This window comes from Primulina eburnea, chromosome 10, assembly GCF_022965805.1.
Source record: "Primulina eburnea isolate SZY01 chromosome 10, ASM2296580v1, whole genome shotgun sequence".
Taxonomy (NCBI): domain Eukaryota; kingdom Viridiplantae; phylum Streptophyta; class Magnoliopsida; order Lamiales; family Gesneriaceae; genus Primulina; species Primulina eburnea.
Window position 1 is genome coordinate 33,780,191 of NC_133110.1, and position 21,426 is coordinate 33,801,616.

General features: G+C 40.5%; 1 protein-coding gene across 1 annotated transcript; it reads right to left on the reverse strand.

Moving 5' to 3' along the window:
• Positions 1 to 16,969: 16,969 nt before the first annotated feature.
• LOC140803910 (protein MIS12 homolog) lies at positions 16,970 to 19,478 on the reverse strand. The gene is made up of 7 exons (XM_073159752.1): positions 19,291 to 19,478; positions 19,138 to 19,195; positions 18,894 to 19,013; positions 18,084 to 18,179; positions 17,868 to 18,006; positions 17,432 to 17,539; positions 16,970 to 17,341 (listed from the first exon to the last, which is right to left on the reverse strand). The coding sequence occupies exons 1-7, from the start codon at positions 19,410 to 19,412 to the stop codon at positions 17,280 to 17,282; spliced, it is 705 nt and encodes a 234-aa protein (XP_073015853.1). The 5' UTR covers positions 19,413 to 19,478; the 3' UTR covers positions 16,970 to 17,279.
• Between the last annotated feature and the right edge of the window lie 1,948 nt (positions 19,479 to 21,426).

Below are 21,426 nucleotides of genomic sequence, written 5' to 3' on the forward strand. Positions count from 1 at the left end.
CAGATCTTTAGCGCAAACACAATAGCTGCCAACTCTAGATCATGAATAGGGTACTTCTCCTCGTGAGGTTTTAACTGCCTGGATGCGTAAGCGATCACATGACCATTCTGCGTCAACACACACCCTAAGCCTTGAAAAGAGGCATCGGTGTAAACACTGAAACCATCAGATCCTGACGGTAACGCCAAAACAGGTGCAGAAGTCAGAAGTCGACGAAGCTCTCTGAAACTATCTTCGCACTCAGATGACCACTCAAATGAAACATCCTTCCGAGTAAGTTGCGTCAATGGTCTAGCTACCTGAGAGAAATTCACGATTAAACGACGATAATATCCTGCCAGACCCAGAAAACTACGGATCTCGGCCACTGTCGTAGGACGTGACCAATTCAGCACTGCCTCAATCTTGCTGGGATCCACCGAAATTCCTTCCTTGGAAATCACATGACCAAGGAATACTACATGATCAATCCAGAATTCGCACTTACTCAGCTTAGCATACAATTGCTTCTCGCGAAGAATCTGCAACACAATCCTCAAGTGCTGGATATGCTCTTCCACACTGTGAGAATAAATCAAGATATCATCGATAAACACCACAACAAATTGATCTAGAAAATCCCGAAAGACTCGGTTCATCAGATCCATGAACACCGCTGGCGCATTTGTCAATCCGAATGGCATAACTGGAAACTCGTAATGCCCATATCGAGTACGAAATGCAGTCTTGGAAATATCATCATCTCTGACTCTCATCTGATGATAACCCGATCGCAAGTCAATCTTGGAGTAAACAGAGGTACCCTGAAGCTGATCGAACAAATCATCGATACGAGGTAATGGATACTTGTTTTTGATCGTCACACGATTCAGCTGGCGATAATCAATACACAATCGCATCGATCCATCCTTTTTCTTGACAAACAAGACTGGAGCTCCCCAAGGTGAAACACTCGAGCGAATATAACCTTTATCAAGAAGATCCTGCAATTGCTGCTTCAGTTCCCTCATCTCTGACGGCGCAAGACGATAGGGGGCACGAGAAATCGGTGCAGTCCCTGGCATTAACTCAATGCCAAATTCCACCTCTCTAACCGGAGGAAAACCAGGAATCTCATCTGGAAAAACATCAGGAAATTCACAAACCACTGGAATATCCTCTATACCAACACTACCTGTGGACGAATCAATCGCATAGATGAGGTAGCCTTCCCCGCCCGCCTCTAAAGCACGACAGGCTTTCAGAGCAGATACCACTGGCATCGGAGGTCGCGCTCCCTCACCATAGAAAAACCAACTAGAGCTCTCAGTGGTACGAAACTGAACAAGCTTCTGGTAACAATCCACAGTAGCTCGGTAGGTAGTCAAAATGTCTATACCCAAAATACAATCAAAATCTTCCATCTCTAGGATCATAAGATTCGCAGTCAATTCGTTACCCTCAAAATCTAAGGGACAACCCATCACTAGACGCTTTGCTAACACCGAATGACCCATCGGAGTAGACACGGAAAGAATGACGTCTAGAGAAATATACGGTAACTTATGACGCTTAACAAATCGTCCTGGTCACCCCAACGACCTACACTTCCCTGACTACTCTCATCACCAAAGTGGTCAGCCATCGCTACAAGATAGAATGGGGAAAAATGGTAAAATGGTCAACGAAAATTCCCAAAACAGAAATCTATATCCCAAAATCGTAAGCATGCTCTGATACCATAAATGTAGTGACCCGTTCCAGAATCACCTACTAATCAAGAACTAAGCATGCGATTAACTTAATTAATAATAATCAGAGATAACAGCGGAAAATATGGCCAACGATAATAGTTATACAACCCAATCGAAAATCCAGGACAACTCAAACTAAATGAAATATACGGTACAACCATATCGAAATAAACAAGTACCGAATAACTAAACCAACCGGCTACTCAACGTCCTTCTCCTCCTCCTCCTGAGCTGTCCAACCTGAGGCCTGCCCCGAGGGAATGGGGTGTCCAAGAATAAACAAAACCGAGGACGTGAGCGATAAGAACGCCCAGTACAAAAGCATGAGTATACAAACCTATATGAAATGCACATGCTATGATATGATACCAGGGTAGTCAAGAAACAGGAGTAACAAAGGATCTCAAAATGCTCAGTCTAGAGGCGCCAAGTGGATAGTGCCGCGCGGTACTCCTCTGGGTCACTGCATCCACTACAAGAACAGACGTGGACCTAAAATGTCCCGGATCACCGAAGCCCTCCCGACCCGTCGGCCACTGTGTACTCTCGGTGTCCATGCGTCCACAAGACAAGACAGGGCTGAGCGGCCCCACAAGATATAGCTTATCTCGAAAGAGATACAGCTCAACAGTAAAGGCTATCTCGAAGGAGATACAGCTCAACATGAAATGCAACATGCATCATAAAGCGTGACATAATAGCATGCATCATATGACATATAACAATGCAGCAAATAATCATGCAACACATATATGAATGTATACTCAACCAGGATATCTCGGATAGTACTTTCGTACCTCTATCACAGCAAGCCTAGCCTTACGCAACACCGCTAATCAGGTCTAGAACAAGCCTACGCATCAAAAGCATACCCAATGAACAATACTACCATGCTCGACTAGCAAAACCAGTACTCCCTAGTACTACCAAAAGTTTAGGGTTTACCTTCGTCCGTCGACAGCCCTTTGATGTCGATTGCCTCGTAACTCAAGCGTCGCTACGCTACCAATCCTGGCAGCTCTTGGCTATCGCTCGACCGACAACTAACCCTAGAAACCTTCCAAACCTCTCAAATATGAGACACAACTCAAGAATTTACAATACAAAATGAGGAAATCCGAGCACTATTTATAGGCTATGTTCGGATCCACCGAACCCACTTCGGAACGTCCGAACTCCCACGTGTCCATCGGTTCTTGACACCTCATGATCGGATCCACCGAACCTACACTTCGGATCATCCGAACTTGCATGTAAACTGACGTGTCGATCAACTCTTGATACCTCATGATCGGATCCACCGAACTTACTTCGGATCGTCCGAACTCTTCGGTGCTACCGAACCATCTTCGGTCCGTCCGATCATGACCACGGTCAAAATTACACATTAAACCTTCTTAATCCCCATTAATCTGTTAATTATCCAATTTGGAATTCGGGCTACTACATAGAGACCCTTAGTTTTCTTCTCGAGGGCCGTGCGCGCAAGTGGTGGCGATCGACTTCTGCGCCGATAGTCCAGTCTCAGGGTAGGGTGACTTGGGCCGATTTCCGTGCAGCTTTCATGCAGCTGTATTTTCCTCCAGCCCTTCGCCAGGCAAAGACGATTGAACTGCTGAATCTTAAGCAGGGGAGTATGTCTGTTGATGAATATCAGCAGAAATTCTTCGAGTTGTTACCCTTTGCTCCTCATATCAGTGGCAGTTCTGAGGCCAAGTATGACCATTTCCTTCAGGGTCTTAACCAGGAGATTTTTGATCGAGTCACTGTCTGTGATAATCCTACTTCTTATGATGGGTTAGTGAACCGGTGTCGCCAGGCAGAGATCAGTCTCCAGCGTGGTAGGGCTATTCTTTCTTCTAGACCTCCGAGTACTTTGAGCCCTCGATCTCAGTCCTTCAAGAAGTCAGGTTCTTCATCTTCTGGATCTGGATCACGGTCTAGCGGTGTTTTCCGCTTTGGTAAGAAGAAGGTTTCTTGTGTGCATTGTGGGAAGAACCATCCATCGGAGCAATGCCGATCAGCCGCGGGAGCTTGTTTTCAGTGTGGAGAGATGGGTCATCTCAAGAAGAATTGTCCTCAGTTGCGAGGTGGAGCAGGATCTGGTTCCGGATCTCAGACGACTGTTCAGCAGAGGAGGAAGGGTCAGGCAGTGGGTAGTTCAAATCTTCGACCTCGTGCCCAAGGTCAGGTTTTTGCGCTGAACCAGGATCAGGCTGCAGATGAGACAGAGAGAGTCATAGCAGGTACTTTTCGTTTATGCGGTATTCCTGCTTTTGTTCTTATTGATACCGGAGCATCACATTCATTCATTTCTGCACGATTTGTTAAGCGTCATAAGTTACCGTATGTTTCTTTAGACGTCATTCTTTCCGTTTCTACTCCTATGGGTCATTCGGTGTTAGCAAAGCGTCTAGTGATGGGTTGCCCCTTAGATTTTGAGGGTAACGAATTGATGGCGAATCTTATGATCCTGGAGATGGAAGATTTTGATTGTATTGTGGGTATAGACCTATTGACTACCTACCGAGCTACTGTGGATTGTTACCAGAAGCTTGTTCAGTTTCGTACGACTGAGAGCTCTAGTTGGTTTTTCTATGGTGAGGGAGCGCGACCTCCGATGCCAGTGGTATCTGCTCTGAAAGCCTGTCGTGCTTTAGAGTCGGGCGGGGAAGGTTACCTCATCTATGCGATTGATTTGTCCACAGGTAGTGTTGGTATAGATGATATTCCAGTGGTTTGTGAATTTCCTGATGTTTTTCCAGATGAGATTCCTGGTTTTCCTCCGATTAGAGAGGTGGAATTTGGCATCGAGTTAGTGCCAGGGACTGCACCGATTTCTCGTGCCCCCTATCGTCTTGCTCCGTCAGAGATGAGGGAATTGAAGCAGCAGTTGCAGGATCTTCTTGATAAAGGTTATATTCGTCCGAGTGTTTCACCTTGGGGAGCTCCAGTCTTGTTTGTCAAGAAAAAGGATGGATCGATGCGATTGTGTATTGATTATCGCCAGCTGAATCGTGTGACGATCAAAAACAAGTATCCATTACCTCGTATCGATGACTTGTTCGATCAGCTTCAGGGTACCTCTGTTTACTCCAAGATTGACTTGCGATCGGGTTATCATCAGATGAGAGTCAGAGATGATGATATTTCCAAGACTGCATTTCGTACTCGATATGGGCATTACGAGTTTCTAGTTATGCCATTCGGATTGACGAATGCGCCAGCGGTGTTCATGGATCTAATGAACCGAGTCTTTCGGGATTTTCTGGATCAGTTTGTTGTGGTTTTCATCGATGATATCTTGATTTATTCTCACAGTATGGAAGAGCATGTCCAGCACTTGAGGATGGTGTTGCAGATTCTTCGCGAGAAGCAATTGTATGCTAAGCTGAGTAAGTGCGAGTTCTGGATTGATCGTGTAGTATTCCTTGGTCATGTTATTTCCAAGGAAGGAATTTCTGTGGATCCTAGCAAGATTGAGGCAGTGCTGAATTGGTCACGTCCTACGACAGTGGCTGAGATTCGTAGTTTTCTAGGACTGGCAGGGTATTATCGTCGCTTCATCGTGAATTTCTCTCAGGTAGCTAGACCATTGACGCAGCTTACTCGGAAGGATGTTCCATTTGAGTGGTCATCTGAGTGCGAAGATAGTTTCAGAGAGCTTCGTCGACTTCTGACTTCTGCACCTGTTTTGGCATTACCGTCAGGATCTGATGGTTTCAGTGTTTATACCGATGCTTCTTTGCAAGGTTTAGGGTGTGTGTTGACGCAGAATGGTCATGTGATCGCTTATGCTTCTAGGCAGTTGAAATCTCACGAGGAAAAGTATCCTATTCATGATCTAGAATTAGCTGCTATTGTGTTTGCGCTAAAGATCTGGCGTCATTATTTGTACGGGGTTAAGTTTGAAATTTTTACTGATCATAAGAGTCTGAAGTATCTGTTCACTCAGGCTGAGTTGAACATGAGACAACGTCGTTGGATGGATCTACTTAAAGATTATGACTACGAGATCAAGTACCATCCAGGTTCTGCGAATCTCACAGCCGATGCTCTTAGTCGCAAGGTGAGAGCTTCTGCACTTCAGACTAGTGCTATGTTTAGTACTATCCAGGATTGCTGTTCGTTGGGATTTAATTTCAAACATCGGAAAGGTATGGAGAGCATTCGTGTAGCTACCATTTTATCTGAGCCAGTTTTGTTCGCTCGGATTCGAGATGCTCAGATGTCTGATCTCAAGACTCAGAGATTAGCTCGGTTAGCGGGTGGAGATAGCGGTTTCCACTATCAGTCTAATGGTCTTCTGTGTTTGTCTAATCGGGTTGTAGTACCAGAGGATGATACTTTGAGGGAAGAGATCTTGTCTCAGGCCCATCGAAGCAAGTTGAGTGTCCATCCAGGAAGCAACAAGATGTATAAAGATTTGAGGACACGATTTTGGTGGAAAGGGATGAAACGCAGCGTTTATCAGTTTGTCTCCAAGTGTCTAGTTTGTCAACAAATTAAGGCAGAGCACCGTCGACCTGGAGGATTATTGTTGAATCTACCTATTCCTGAATGGAAGTGGGAGCATATCGCGATGGATTTCATTACTCACTTACCATTGTCTTCGAGGAACAGTGATGCTATTTGGGTAGTGGTAGATCGACTCACCAAGTCTGCTCATTTTCTGCCATATAACCGTGATTTCACTTTCGATCGTATGGCTCGCTTGTATATTCAAGAAATTTTACGTTTGCATGGAGTGCCAGTCAGTATTGTTAGTGACAGAGATCCTCGTTTTACCTCACGATTTTGGGGTAGTTTCCAGTCAGCATTGGGCACGTCACTAAGTTTGAGTACGGCTTATCATCCAGAGACTGACGGTCAGTCAGAGAGGACTATCCGTACGCTTGAGGATATGTTGCGAGCTTGTGTTATGGATTTCGGAACCGCTTGGCAGGATCATTTGCCTCTGATTGAGTTCGCGTACAACAACAGCTATCATCGTAGTATTGGTATGGCACCATTTGAGGCGTTGTATGGGCGACGTTGTCGTACTCCATTATTTTGGGACGAAGTTGGGGAACGACAAGTTGAAGGACCAGAGTTAGTCCAACAGGCCATTGATAAAGTAGCAGTAATCAAGAAACGGATTAAGACTGCTCAGGATCGACAAGCTAGTTATGCGAATACCAAGCGTCGACCTCTTCAGTTCCAGCAAGGTGAGAAAGTGTTTCTCAAAGTGTCACCGTTTCGGCGAATTCTGAGATTCGGTCTCAAGGGTAAGCTATCTCCGAGATTTATTGGTCCTTTTGAGATTCTAGAATGTGTGGGAGATTTGGCTTACAGGTTAGCATTACCTCCGTATCTGTCTGGGATTCATGACGTGTTTCACGTATCCCTTTTGCGACGGTATTTAGCAGATGAATCGCATGTATTGCATCCTTCAGAAGTCCAGCTTGATACTAACTTGTCTTATGTGGAAAGACCGGTTCGGATTTTAGACCGGAAAGACAAAGTGTTGAGGAATAAGACCATTCCCCTTGTCTTAGTTCAGTGGCAACGTCGAGGCACAGAGGAAGCCACTTGGGAGCTGGAAAGTAGTATGCAATCTGAACATCCAGAGTTGTTTGAGTTGTAAACATTGTAATGGGATGTAATTGTTATACAGTTGTAATGAAGAATATTTGCAGTGTATTACAATGGTGTTTTATTCTCTTGCCTAAATTTCGAGGACGAAATCTTTTAAGGGGGGGAGAATGTAGTAGCCCGAATTCCAAAATTGGGTAATTAACGGATTAATGGTGATTAAGAAGGTTTAATGTGTAATTTTGACCGAGGTCATGATCGGACGGACCGAAGATGGTTCGGTAGCACCGAAGAGTTCGGATGATCCGAAGTGTAGGTTCGGTGGATCCGATCATGAGGTGTCAAGAGTTGATCGACACGTCAGTTTACATGCAAGTTCGGATGATCCGAAGTGTAGGTTCGGTGGATCCGAACATAGCCTATAAATAGTGCTCGGATTTCCTCATTTTGCATTGCAAATTCTTGAGTTGTGTCTCATATTTGAGAGGTTTGGAAGGTTTCTAGGTTAGTTGTCGGTCGAGCGATAGCCAAGAGCTGCCAGGATTGGTAGCGTAGCGACGCCTGAGTTACGAGGCAATCGACATCAAAGGGCTGTCGACGGACGAAGGTAAACCCTAAACCTTTGGTAGTACTGGAGAGTACTGGTTTTGCTAGTCGAGCATGGTAGTATTGTTCATTGGGTATGCTTTTGATGCGTAGGCTTGTTCTAGACCTGATTAGCGGTGTTTGCATAAGGCTAGGCTTGCTGTGATAGAGGTACGAAAGTACTATCCGAGATATCCTGGTCGAGTATACATTCTTATATGTGTTGGATGATTATGTGGTGCATTGATATATGTCATATGATGCATGCTATTATGTCACGCTTTATGATGCATGTTGCATTTCATGTTGAGCCGTATCTCCTTCGAGATAGCCTTTATTGTTGAGCTGTATCTCTTTCGAGATAAGCTATATCTTGTGGGGCCGCTCAGCCCTGTCCTGTCTTGTGGACGCATGGACACCGAGAGTACACAGTGGCCGACGGGTCCGGAGGGCTTCGGTGATCCGGGACATTTTAGGTCCACGTCTGTTCTTGTAGTGGATGCAGTGACCCAGAGGAGTACCGCGCGGCACTATCCACTTGGCGCCTCTAGACTAAGCATATTGAGATCCTTTGTTACTCCTGTTTCTTGACTACCCTGGTATCATATCATAGCATGTGCATTTCATATAGGCTTGTATACTCATGCTTTTGTACTGGGCGTTCTTATCGCTCACGTCCTCGGTTTTGTTTATCTTGGACACCCCATTCCCACGGGGCAGGCCTCAGGTTGGATGGCTCAGGAGGAGGTTGAGGAGGACGTTGAGTAGCCGGTCGATTTAGTTCTTCAGTACTGTTTTGTTAAGATAAGGTTGTACCGTATACTTTTACTTTTAATTTGAGTTGTTCTGGACTTCGATTGGGTTGTATAACTATCGTTTGTTGACCGTTTCCGCAATTATCTCTGATTATTATTAGTTAGGTTAATTGCATGCTTAGTTCTTGCTTAGTAGGTGATTATGGAACGGGTCACTACAATTCCTCACTCCCAAACCCAAGTATACCGAGAAACTAGTTTCTCTAACTCACAAAAGAGAATTCCCGCACTCAAGAAAAAATACACTCTTTTTTCTATGCACTCTTTTTTTTATCAAAGCTGAAAAGATTTTGATTTTGGGATACAATAACTGAAGGAATTGAGCTCTATTTATAACTAATTCCTTCGTTCAGTTTTGCAACTTTTCCGATGTGAGATGTGGTTTAATTTTATTTTATTTAATGTGGGTCTCACCCCCATTAAATAAATCTCACCTAACAATTCTCCCACTTGAAGACTTGATTTCAATCACGTCTTCACACCATCAGTGCAGCAGCTCATACCTATTTTATTAGTCCAGGAGACCAACTGAAGTCAAACACAACTTCATTTTTTCAATGATAACAGTCTTCGTGAGCATTTAGCTGGATTCTTGCTTGCAGGAATCTTCTCAAGCTTTAAAACTCCATTCAGCTTATCTCTAAGGATCCCCATTCCAAGGATTTGTTTTGCAGCACCCAAATCCTTCAAATCAAATTCTTTTGATAACTCTTTCTCGAGTTTATAAATCTCCTCCATACAAGCTCTAGCTATCAACATATCATCTATATATATCAATAGTATTATATAATAACCATCAAGCTTCACATAACAACTTTGATCAGCCTGATACCTCAGAAAATCATCATTATTCATTACATCATCAAACTTCTTGTACCACTGTCTTGGAGCTTGTTTAAGACCATACAAGCTCTTCTGAAGTTTTCACATCATTTTCTCTTGCCCACGTACTTCAAATCCCTGTGATTGATTCATTTCTTCATCTAGCTTAACATGAAGAAACGTCTTCTTTACATCTAACTGTTCCAGATATAAATATTCTTGTACCATCAATCCAAGTACAGTGCTGATAGTAGTTAACTTTACCACCAGAGAGAAAATATCAGTGTAACCATTGACTTCCTTTTCACCTTTTACAACAAGTATTTCTTTGCACCGCTTGCTACCGTCATGTTTTAACCGGTACTCCCACTTGCTATGTAAAACATTTTTACCTTCAGGAAGTTCTGACAACTCTCACATGTGAATGGATGATAGTGAATCCATCATATCTTCCATGGTTAACTCCCACTGTTTAAAGGTCTCATAAACATCCGATTTATTTTTCACAAAATAAACCCAAAATTTCTTGCTCGAACCGTCAACAGTAGTGCCATAATATCTTGAGTGATCTCCAAGGATGTCGCAGGAGATGGTCCACACACATCAGTATGTACCAGCTCCAAATCAGTTGATTTCGGTTCTCTAACCTCTTTTGAAAAGCTCACATTTTTCTTTTTTCCAAAAAATACAGCTTCACACAGCTTGTGTTCAACTATCTTTAATTTCGATAGCTTTCCGTTTGAAACAAGCATCTTCATTCCCTTCTCACTCGTATCCCCAAGCCTACTATGCCATAGACTTGAATTAACTCGAGCATCCACAGCCGCTAATTTATTTCTCAAGCTGGATGTTAGATAAACTGTTCCAGTTTTCTTTCCTCGAGCAACAATCATGGCTCCCTTGTTCACTTTCCAAGAACCATCACCAAAGGTCACCTTATGACCTTCGTCGTCAAGTTGTCCCACTGAAATCAGATGTGTGTCAACTTTGGTACATGTCTTACTTTGTTGATTTTCCAGACAGATCCATTTTTCATCTTCATCCGGATATCACCTATACTAATTATTTCCGAATATTTTCCATCAGCCAGGAAAACTTTTCCGTAATCTCCCGCAATGTAATTATCGAATACATCACAATTACCAGTGGTATGAAACGAAGCTTCCGAGTCCATAACCCAAGAATCAAACGGGCTTTCCATGGATAGTAATAGAGCATCATGTACCTCCCCAGTAACAACATTAGCGTTGTTCTTTGTTGATTTGCAATTATTTTTCAAGTGATCACTCTCACCACAACTCCAGCACTTCACATTTTTTTCAAATGTGTTGTTTTCTTTTTCATTTCTTGACTTGGATCTACCATGTCATTGGTTAAAACTCTTTTCGCTACTCCTACCCCTTCCTCTATTCTTGATATTTAGAGCAGAACTAGATGATGTTCTTTCACCCTAATCCATCCTGCGAGCTTCTTCAGCAAGAATTTGTTCTATGACATCATTGAATTGTACATTTCTTTTTCCAACAGAGTTGCTAACTGCTGCCCGCATTGGTTCCCAAATGTATGGTAAAGACGCCAAAAGAATAAGTGCCCGAATCTCATCATCAAATTTAATTTCAACCGATGTAAGCTGTGAAACATTCGTGTTGAATTCATTGATGTGTTTAGTCACCGATGCATCTTCTCTCATCTTCAAGTTAAATAACTTCTTCATGAAATGTACTTTATTATTTGTCGATAGCTTTTCGTACATGTCCGACAAAATGGACATCACCTCCTCCGTTGTTTTTGCTTCCGCCACGTTATGTGTCACGTTCTTCGTTAGGGTCAATCGTATTACACCTAACACTTGTCGGTCAAGAAGCTTCCAGTCATCATCCTCCATCTTTTCCGGTTTTTTTCTGATAGAGGTTGATGCAACTTCTTGCTATACAAATAATCAATTATTTGTAACCGCCAGAACGAAAAATCTATTCCGTCGAACTTGTTGATTCCCGGTCCCTATCCATCATCTCCAGCCATCAATTCTCTAGCCTTAGCAAAAAATCTAAAAATTCTTTTCTGATGTGGAAGATCAGACAAAGCTGCAACCACAGACCATACTCAGAATTCTTAAAATTTTCACAACGAGACTCTGATACCAGTTGTTGAGAAACTACACGAAGCGATGTCAATCACGATAATAATAGCACCCAAAAATACGGAATAAAATAATCAACAAAACACAAAGATTTATGTGGTTCACCCAATATAGGTTATGTCCACGGAGCACTGGAACTTTCAGTTTATAACCGAAAGAAATATTACAACAAGTGTATACATCAATTGACGCGATCCCGCCCACGAGATCTTTGATTTGTCCCGATCTTTGAAACAAGTAATCGATAGGTGTGATAATCGCCTCTAGATCACGCGGTCTAGCAACAATTAATCAACGATATGAACAATCTCATTCAAGAGAACCTCCAAAGAACCCGTCCTTGGCAACCCTCGTGATATTCGATTGACAAACGCCACAAAAGATAAATCTTTTGATAAGTTTGATTTGATACAATGCAAAAGTTATAACGAAACTTAAGCTTGCTTTTGAGAGAATTCTCAATGATAAAATATCATAAAAGATGAATAATAATCAATGTTGTTTTTACAATCAATAAAATTCGTCTATATATTGACTACAAATCAAAAAGATATGAAATCTACTTGCCAAGATAATAAAAACTCTAAAATAAGAAAATAAATCTCGTCCAAACGTAAAGGGCACGGACCCCGTGTAGGCCTCCGGGTGAGGGTCCGTGTAGACTCTGTAAAATTACTCTCCGGAAAACAATGGACACGGACCCCGTGTAAAGGTTTGTGCTTGGGTCCGTGTAGGCTCGGGATTCCTCTTCCTCAAGTGTAATGGACACGGGCCCCGTGTACAGGACCGGGATGGGATCCGTGTACACTCGGACTTTCTCAATCTTTGCAAGATAATGGTATTCGTTTGGCCTTCAACGTCACTTCCCTGCTTCACGACTCTTTCAAGGCTTGTATCCAAGCTCTTCTCGATCACTCACGAGTCTACGCAATGCATCCTTGAATCTTCTACTAACCACTAGCACGTCATGCCTAGCCAGATTCACATCATACTCCCCTTCTTCAAAAAGATTTGTCCTCAAATCTTGCCTACCTACACAAAAACGAAACAAGTTAATAATAAAAAGAATTAAATTATCAACATGCTTACCTTGAAGCTCAAGTTTGTAGACTTTATCATTTGCTCTCTCCTTCAGCACTGGAAATCCCAACATTACCGTTATCTTTCCTATAAACTCATCAACTTCACCACATACCAAATAATAATTGACAACAAATGATAATATATCATTAAGTATCACAAAAATTAAATTCATCCCCTTCTTAGACCTAGTTAACACCAAAGCAAGTATCATACAAATGTAAGTATATTGCTTACTAGGACTAAGAATTAAGTCATGCATGTCATAAAACCCTAGCCTAATTGCTATCTTCATACATGCAAGACCCTCGTCACAACACCATTCGACATACCTCTTCATATGTAACCAACATAAAAATTCATGCATTTTATCAATAATGAAATCATAACAATATGCATCACTAGCGGGTAACTCATAAAGTGAGCATAACATGAACAATTTAATCTCCTTAAAAATATATTCATCATGAACAAAGAAATTCTTATATACATCCATGCTCTTCCCAAAGTCTTCATCAAACAGGTAGGAATCATGCAAATAGAACACACTAGCGTACTACCCATGTAAACATTTAACTCATCACAAAGATTTGAACATAATGCATACAATTCATTGTCATAACAAAAACTCATCAATTTGACAACTTTTGAAAAATCACAATCACTAACATTTAGATTTGATCTATTCAATATGTCATCATTCTCCAATCTATGACTCCTAGGGACAAAGGTTAATTCACCGTTAGACCATTTAAACATCTCACTCTCAATTCTCTCACCAAACTCTTGAATACAACATAACAATGAAATAAGATAAGGACTAAAATCATACATCATGCTTGTTGCGTTGGCAATTATGCTTACCTCACGGTAATTGCTCTCAACACCAAATGGATCATCCCATTGCATTTTTACACCTTCCACATTTGTTTGTCTCCTCATCACAACTTCATCATAACCCTGCAAATGAGAAATAACAATGCTCGGGATTGAACTGGCTATATCGTCACAAGAATAATAAACCACTTTGTACAAAGGTACTTTAAGGGGTTTATACAAAAGTAAACAACTCTCATCCTCACTCTTTTCACTCTTTTGGGCCTAAAAATTATTTTTCTTTTCTTTTTCTTTTTCTTTTTCTTTGTCCTCTTTTTCTTTTTCATCTTTTCTCTCTTTTTTCTTTTCTATGGTCATCTCACTCTTTTGTGCACTCTTTCTTTCGGCCATTTTAATTTCTTTTTCGCTCAATTCGAGGAATTTCAATTGATTCTCAAGAACATTTGGATTCAATTGAACCAATGAAACATTTAGTTCATCGAGGAATTTACGTACGATAACTTCTCCTTGCCTACTCTCTTCCTCCATAGTAGACAAATTAGGCATTTCTTCCCCACTAAATGAGTCAACCACTACAACCTCATTTCCAAGTTCAAACTCAACAACCGCCTCATCCTCCAATTGAGGTTCAAGCTCACCCACAACATCAACCTCCAATTGAGAATTAAGCTCAACTGGCGATTTTACTATGGCCACCTTCTCACGTGGACATTGGCTAATATCATGCCCAATTTCAAAACACCAACAACATATAATATCACAAGTACTAGAATTTGAGTTTTTAAATGTACCTTGATATTCATATTTGCTAGCTTCACGTCTCGACTCCTTCTTTGGCGTATCACTGATTTCCTCTCCCAAGCTCCTCCGCCAAGTGGATGTCAAAGACTCTCTATGCCCATCTCTCCTACCACCTCTCATATTAATGTGTTTTGGAGCAAATTGCTTCCTCATCACCCTTTTCATCTCATCCCACGTAACTATAGGGTCATCCCCACATCGCCTCCTACGCAATACTAACTTATCCCACCAAGTCGTAGCATAGTCGGTAAACTCACTGCAAGCTCGTCTTACTTTCATTGCTTCAATATAATCATCTCGGCTCTCAAATACACACCCCATTCTCTCTTCCTATTCAAGGTACGCCTTTGGATCGGCTTCCCCACTGAAAGATGGAATGGTCATCTTTGTGCCACTCAGTCTATACCCTTCCCGGCTTCTATACCCCTTATCCTCATCAATTCTCCTATCATAATAACGATCCACGTGCAATACTCTATCCCACCAAATCTACTATCTCGTCTCTTCTCATTAGCACTACCCTCAAGCCTATCCAACCTTTCATGTAAAGGCTTAAGCTCCTTCTCCCACATTCTACCCAACCCTTCTAACATCAATTGGAATTGACGATCGTCAACCAATATACCTGCAAGAAAAGGTTAGTATAAAACAATAAAATGATAAAGTTTCCTCACCACAAATTCTCACTAGTCACCCTAATGAAAATTCACTCGCACTCGTCTTTTTCCCTCACCACAAAACCTCACAAATCACTCCAATGAAAATTCACTCCACTCAAATATTTCCACTCAAGTGAGAATTCTCAAGGGGGCGCTTAAGTATCGTGGCTTCCACGTATCAAACTTATGACATCAATCCTGTGACGCTTGAAATCCGACTCACTTAGACCACACAAGAATAAGAAACTTTGGAAATCGACAAGAACGCGACTAAATGACAAGGACAATTTAACGCTGAAATATAAGCGCTAAAATTCCAACAAACACCCGATTCAAAATTAATTTTTCTTTTTTTTCTCACTTTTTTTTCGGGTGAACAGTACGCTACAGTACCGTGAACAGTAAATCCGGAATGAACAGTACTTTCAGCATGAACAGTAAATCAGAGATGAACAGAAATTCCGAGGTGAACAGTACACCGGCGATGAACAGTGATTTCCGAAATTATGAACAGTAATTTCCGAATTGAACAGTAATCACGATGAACAGTAACTCCGGCATGAACAGTGTCGTGAACAGTAGTTTCGGCAACAATGAATAGAAACTCCGGCGATGAAGAGTAATCGCGATTTTTTTTTTTTGTAGATTCAACAACAACGCAAAAATCGCTACACGAAAATCGGTATTGAAATCCTACGAATACTTAAATGGATACGCTTACTTGAATCAAAAACCTTGAGCTCTGATAACACCTGACGCGATCCCGCCCACGAGATCTTTGATTTGTCCCGATCTTTGAATCAAGTAATCGATAGGTGTGATAATCGCCTCTAGATCACGCGGTCTAGCAACAATTAATCAACGATAGGAACAATCTCATTCAAGAGAACCTCCAAAGAACCCGTCCTTGGCAACCCTCGTGATATTCGATTGACAAACGCCACAAAAGATAAATCTTTTGATAAGTTTGATTTGATACAACGCAAAAGTTATAACGAAACTTAAGCTTGTTTTTGAGAGAATTCTCAATGATAAAATATCATAAAAGATGAATAATAATCAATGTTGTTTTTACAATCAATAAAATTCGTCTATATATTGACTACAAATCAAAAAGATATGAAATCTACTTGCCAAGATAATAAAAACTCTAAAATAAGAAAATAAATCTCGTCCAAACGTAAAGGGCACGGACCCCGTGTAGGCCTCCGGGTGAGGGTCCGTGTAGACTCTGTAAAATTACTCTCCGGAAAACAATGGACACGGACCCCGTGTAAAGGTCTGTGCTTGGGTCCGTGTAGGTCCGTGTAAAATTACTCTCCGGAAAACAATGGACACGGGCCCCGTGTACAGGACCGGGATGGGATCCGTGTACACTCGGACTTTCTCAATCTTTGCAAGATAATGGTATTCGTTTGGCCTTCAACGTCACTTCCCTGCTTCACGACTCTTTCAAGGCTTGTATTCTTGCTTGCAAGCTCTTCTCGATCACTCACGAGTCTACGCAATGCATCCTTGAATCTTCTACTAACCACTAGCACGTCATGCCTAGCCAGATTCACATCACCAATACATTCAATATTCCTCACTCCCAAACCCGAGTGTACCGAAAAAATAATTTCTCTAACTCACGAAAGAAAATTTCCGCACTCAACAAAAAAATACACTCTTTTTTCTATGTACTCTCTTTTTATCAAAGCTGAAAAGCTTTTGATTTTGAAATACAATAACTGAATGAATTGAGTTCTATTTATAACTAATTCTCTCGTTCAATTTTTGCAACTTTTCCAATATGAGATGTGATTTAATTTTTATTTTATTTAACGTAGGTCCCACCCCCATTAAATAAATCTCACCTTTACACTCATTTCCTCTCAAAACTCTCCAAAATCAAAACATTTTTGCCCATTTATTCATATATTTTATACAACAACGAGCTTTTATCTCATCAAATGGAATTAACTATATCAATCTCCAAAATCGGTGCTCTACGGCCGCCCTCCCTTAGCCACTATTTATACAACACCACACAATCCTTTGTTCATATTTTGTAAATTAAATAAAATATTTCTTGAAAATCAGAACTAATATATGCTATTATATCTCACTTTAATTTCACTTGATTAATTAAGTGATAAGCGTGGACTAAATGGAAAAAAACCATTCAACTACTGAAACCAATTATCCAGAATTCTTGCATAACTATAGGGACTGAACACGATGCAAAAGCTAATTATGATGTTGCTATCTCATCCAGAAACTCCTGAAGTTCTTCAATTGTAGCATTTAACAGCCCTACAAAATAAAGAGAAATAAGCTAGATGTTCTTGGTATATGAAGGTAAGTAACTAAGGACAGTCTCAGCAACTTTGTTAAAGTAATTACCATTTTGATGGTTTTTGCGCAACACATCACCGGATTGAAATTCTTCTCCTCTTCTCCTTTTCAGGTTCCCCAGGCGTGGGCGAAATTCTGACGCCATGTTTATCAGCTCTGGCCAAATCAATCAAGAAGGTGTTCATCAGTGCAACAAAATCATTATCTAGCAAATTTGTAGCTTTTCATTATATGATTGAAGTAATGAAACAATGAAATTCGAGTCAAAGGCAAAAACTATCTCATGTTCAGATAGCCTATCCAACGCAATCTAGTTTTTGGACACCAATGGGTGGTATCCATGGAGGAGACCTTGCACCACCTTTAAGGTATACAAAAAGTATTGTTCCAGAGTGAAAATGGAGACTTCGAGGAAACTTTTTAGCTCCACAAAGCTACAAAGTAATTTCATCTTTCTTCGTGGTCAGACACTAGTTATTGCTACCTTGGAACATTTCGGTGGTATCATGTTTCTTGTACAACTCAAATGCTTCATCAATCAACCCAGCAGAGTGACAGCTTGAAAAAGACTGCTTCTCCAGTGTGCGAAGCTCTCTGTTGAGTTCAGCAGATTCTTTTCCAACCTGAGTTTAAAATTCAAGTTTCGTGAGAAAAAATGTAAATAACCATACTATGAAAGAAATGTTTGCGTCGCAGTTACCATAGCAAGTTTGTCACGCAAAGATTTCAACAGCGCGTCCAGCTCTGTGTCAGTAAGAGCATCAACGTCTGGTAAGTCATCTCCAGAGAATTCATTCTAAAATGACAGTTTTTGAAGGTATTTAAGAATTATCAAATCGAGCGATAGACAGATGGTATCATCTTGTTTGCATGAACTATAACAGCAGCTTTGAGCTTATAACATTACAGTCTTAGTTCCACATACTAGTGAAATAAAATAACGAGATGAACTCACCTATCACATCAGAATTTTAGTGAAACAGTACCATGACCTAGTATGCAGGTTAGATAAAAGCAACACATGCCTTGAAACCTCGACCAAAAATCAGACGGGAGCAATCCCAGCAACTGCATTTAGTACAATTTTGTAGACATCGCAGAGGCAAGACCGCGAGGCACCACTTGCCTCAAATGTAACAGAAACTTGAAACAATAATTCAGAATTTCTTCAATTTCAGACTACACCAAATCAATTCAATGGAGTGTAACATTTGAGTTGAGGACTAGAATGTTATGTCCTAGAAGTTAATTTCTCTAAACTACTTGAACTTCCTTCAATGACATTTAAGCCGAATCGCTACACCTACAGATTTAATGACATTTACAAATTTGCTGAAGTTTTCATTTTGTAAATAATTATAAGTTGCAAGATACTCCAACACCCACTAAATGACGGCAATGTAAAATGTCTCCGCCAAGAAATATATGCTTCTAACACCTTTCAATCAACCCAGACAAGACAAATAACATGAAAAAAAAAAATTTAAAACCCAGGATGAGAAAGACATACGGCTTTTGGCAGTGAAAATTCTTCTGGCACACTAAAACAAAAGCGAAGAATGTATTCTTCCCATTTTTGCATCCGCTGGTCGAGGCCCAATTCGATCAGCTTCCAAATTTCAGCCACCCCCTACCGGTGCAAAAAAAATTCATAGAAAAGGTAAAATTCTAAGCCATAACATTTCGAAAAAACCATCATGCAACCCCAAGAGCATAAATTAAACAAAAAGAAAAAAAGGGTTAATCCGAAAAACCTTTGTTAGTTCCTCGGATCGATCTGTGCCCTCAGTTTTCAGCAGCGTAGAAGCCTCCCTGTACCGCAATTTTTTTTATAAAAAAAAAAAATCAAATCAAGTAACTTCAGTTGAGTGTACGACTCGGCAAACAGAAATTGGCGAGGGGATTACTGGAGGAAGTGATCAAAAGCCTCTTCGAGGACCTCGTCGACAATATTAAGGACCTCATTGATGAAGAGCTGAGGGCTGAGATTCAAGGATTCAAAAATCGCCTCGCCTTTGCTTCCTTCCATTAGAGAAACCTGAAATTTCTCCAATTCCCGCCACAAAAAGCAAGCTAAGCACGTGTTCCCTTCAAATTTTGAGGGTAAAAAAATATAATCTTACTATTTTAATAATAGCTAAACACCTTGAAAAATCGGGATGTGTTGTGAAAAACTAAAAATTTCAAACTCTCAAAATTTACCAAATTACACACTTTATAATATTTTTCTCTCTATTCAATTATGATTTTCTTCACAAATGAGAGATCTATTTATAGATTTTCATTACACATAATCCAAAAAATAAAATACATCATTACCTACATCATCACACACAAATTTCTAATTTTACAACTCTTATTTTCAACATTCAAATATTCAACTATTACTTTTCAATATTTAAATCATTTATTTTCAACACTCCCCCTTGTGATGATGATCATGATATGATGATGTCTTCATTACGTGTTTTGTACTGCCTCGTTAAAAACCTTACTTGGAAAAACCCATTGGGATAAAAACCATAGTAAGGGAAAAAGAGTGCAGTCACGTAAACTCCCCCTGATGTTGACATGAACAATTCTTCACAAATTTCGTAGATTGCGCATCCTAATATTATATATGTGCTTTCTGAATATTGACGTAGGAAGTGCCTTTGTGAAGAGATCTGATGAGTTTTCACTTGATTGAATGTGACGAACATCACTACATTTATTCTTCTCAAGCTCCTTGGTGAATGCGAAGAACTTAAGAAGAATATGTTTAGTTCTGTCGATTTTTATGTATCCTTCTTTCATTTGAGCAACACATGCAGCATTATCTTCATATAGTATCACAGACTTCTCATCGAATGATAATCCGCATGAAATTTGGATATGTTGGGTCATTGATTTTAACCACACATATTCACGACTTGCTTCATGTAGTGCAATAATCTAGGCATGATTTGATGAAGTTGTTACGAGCGTTTGTTTCTGTGAACGCCAAGATATTGCAGTGCCTCCACGAGTAAATACATATCCAGTTTGGGAACGTGCCTTGTGTGGATCAGATAAGTATCCAACATCAGCATAATCAATTATACTTGGATTAGCATCTTTTGAATATAAAAGTCTCAAGTCTGTCGTTCCTCGTAGATAACGGAATATATGTTTAATTCCGTTCCAGTGTCTCTTTGTTGGATATGTGCTAAATCTTGCCAACAGATTCACGGCAAAAGATATATCAGGCCTTGTACAATTTTTAAGGTACATAAGGGTACCGATGGCACTTAGATATGGTACTTCTGGACCAAGAATATCTTCATCATCTTCACATGGACGGAATGGATCCTTTTCTATGTTTAATGATCTAACAACCATTGGAGTACTTAAAGGATTTGCTTTATCCATATTAAAACGTTTAAGGATCTTTTCTGTATAATTTGTCTGGTGAACAAACATTTCACATTCTTTTTGTTCAATTTGTAAACCCAGACAATACTTGGTTTTTCCAAGATCATTCATTTCAAATTTTTCCTTCAAGTATGACACAACTTCTTGAATTTCCTTATTCGTTCCAATGATGTTTAAATCATCAACATATACAGCAATAATTACGCATCCGGATGTTGTTTTCTTAATGAAAACACAATGGCATATTGAATTATTTACATATCCCTTTTTCATCAAGTGATCACTTAGTCAATTATACCACATTCGACCTGATTGCTTTAACCCATATAATGATGTTTGTAATTTCACAGAATAACATTCTCTGGGTTTTGAACTTTGTGCTTCAGGCATCTTAAATTGTAGTAGCCCGAATTCCAAATTGGATAATTAAACAGATTAATGGTAATTAAGAAGGTTTAATGTGTAATTTTGACCGGGTCATGATCGGACGTACCGAAGATGGTTCGGTAGCACCGAAGAGTTCGGACGGTCCGAAGTGAGTTCGGTGGATCCGATCATGAGGTGTCAAGTGTTGATCGACACGTCATTTTCCATGCATGTTCGGACGGTCCGAAGTGTATGATCGGAGGATCCGATCATGAGCTGTCAAG

What these genes read in the sequence shown, in the direction of transcription:
- LOC140803910 (XM_073159752.1), bottom strand. Translation starts at nt 19,412, where the DNA reads ATGGAAGGAAGCAAAGGCGAGGCGATTTTTGAATCCTTGAATCTCAGC. An exon ending in TACCACCGAAATGTTCCAAG is followed by an intron (nt 17,540 to 17,867) that starts GTAGCAATAACT and finishes TGATTTGGCCAG; the next exon opens with AGCTGATAAACATGGCGTCA. An exon ending in GCGCAAAAACCATCAAAATG is followed by an intron (nt 17,342 to 17,431) that starts GTAATTACTTTA and finishes TTTATTTTGTAG; the next exon opens with GGCTGTTAAATGCTACAATT.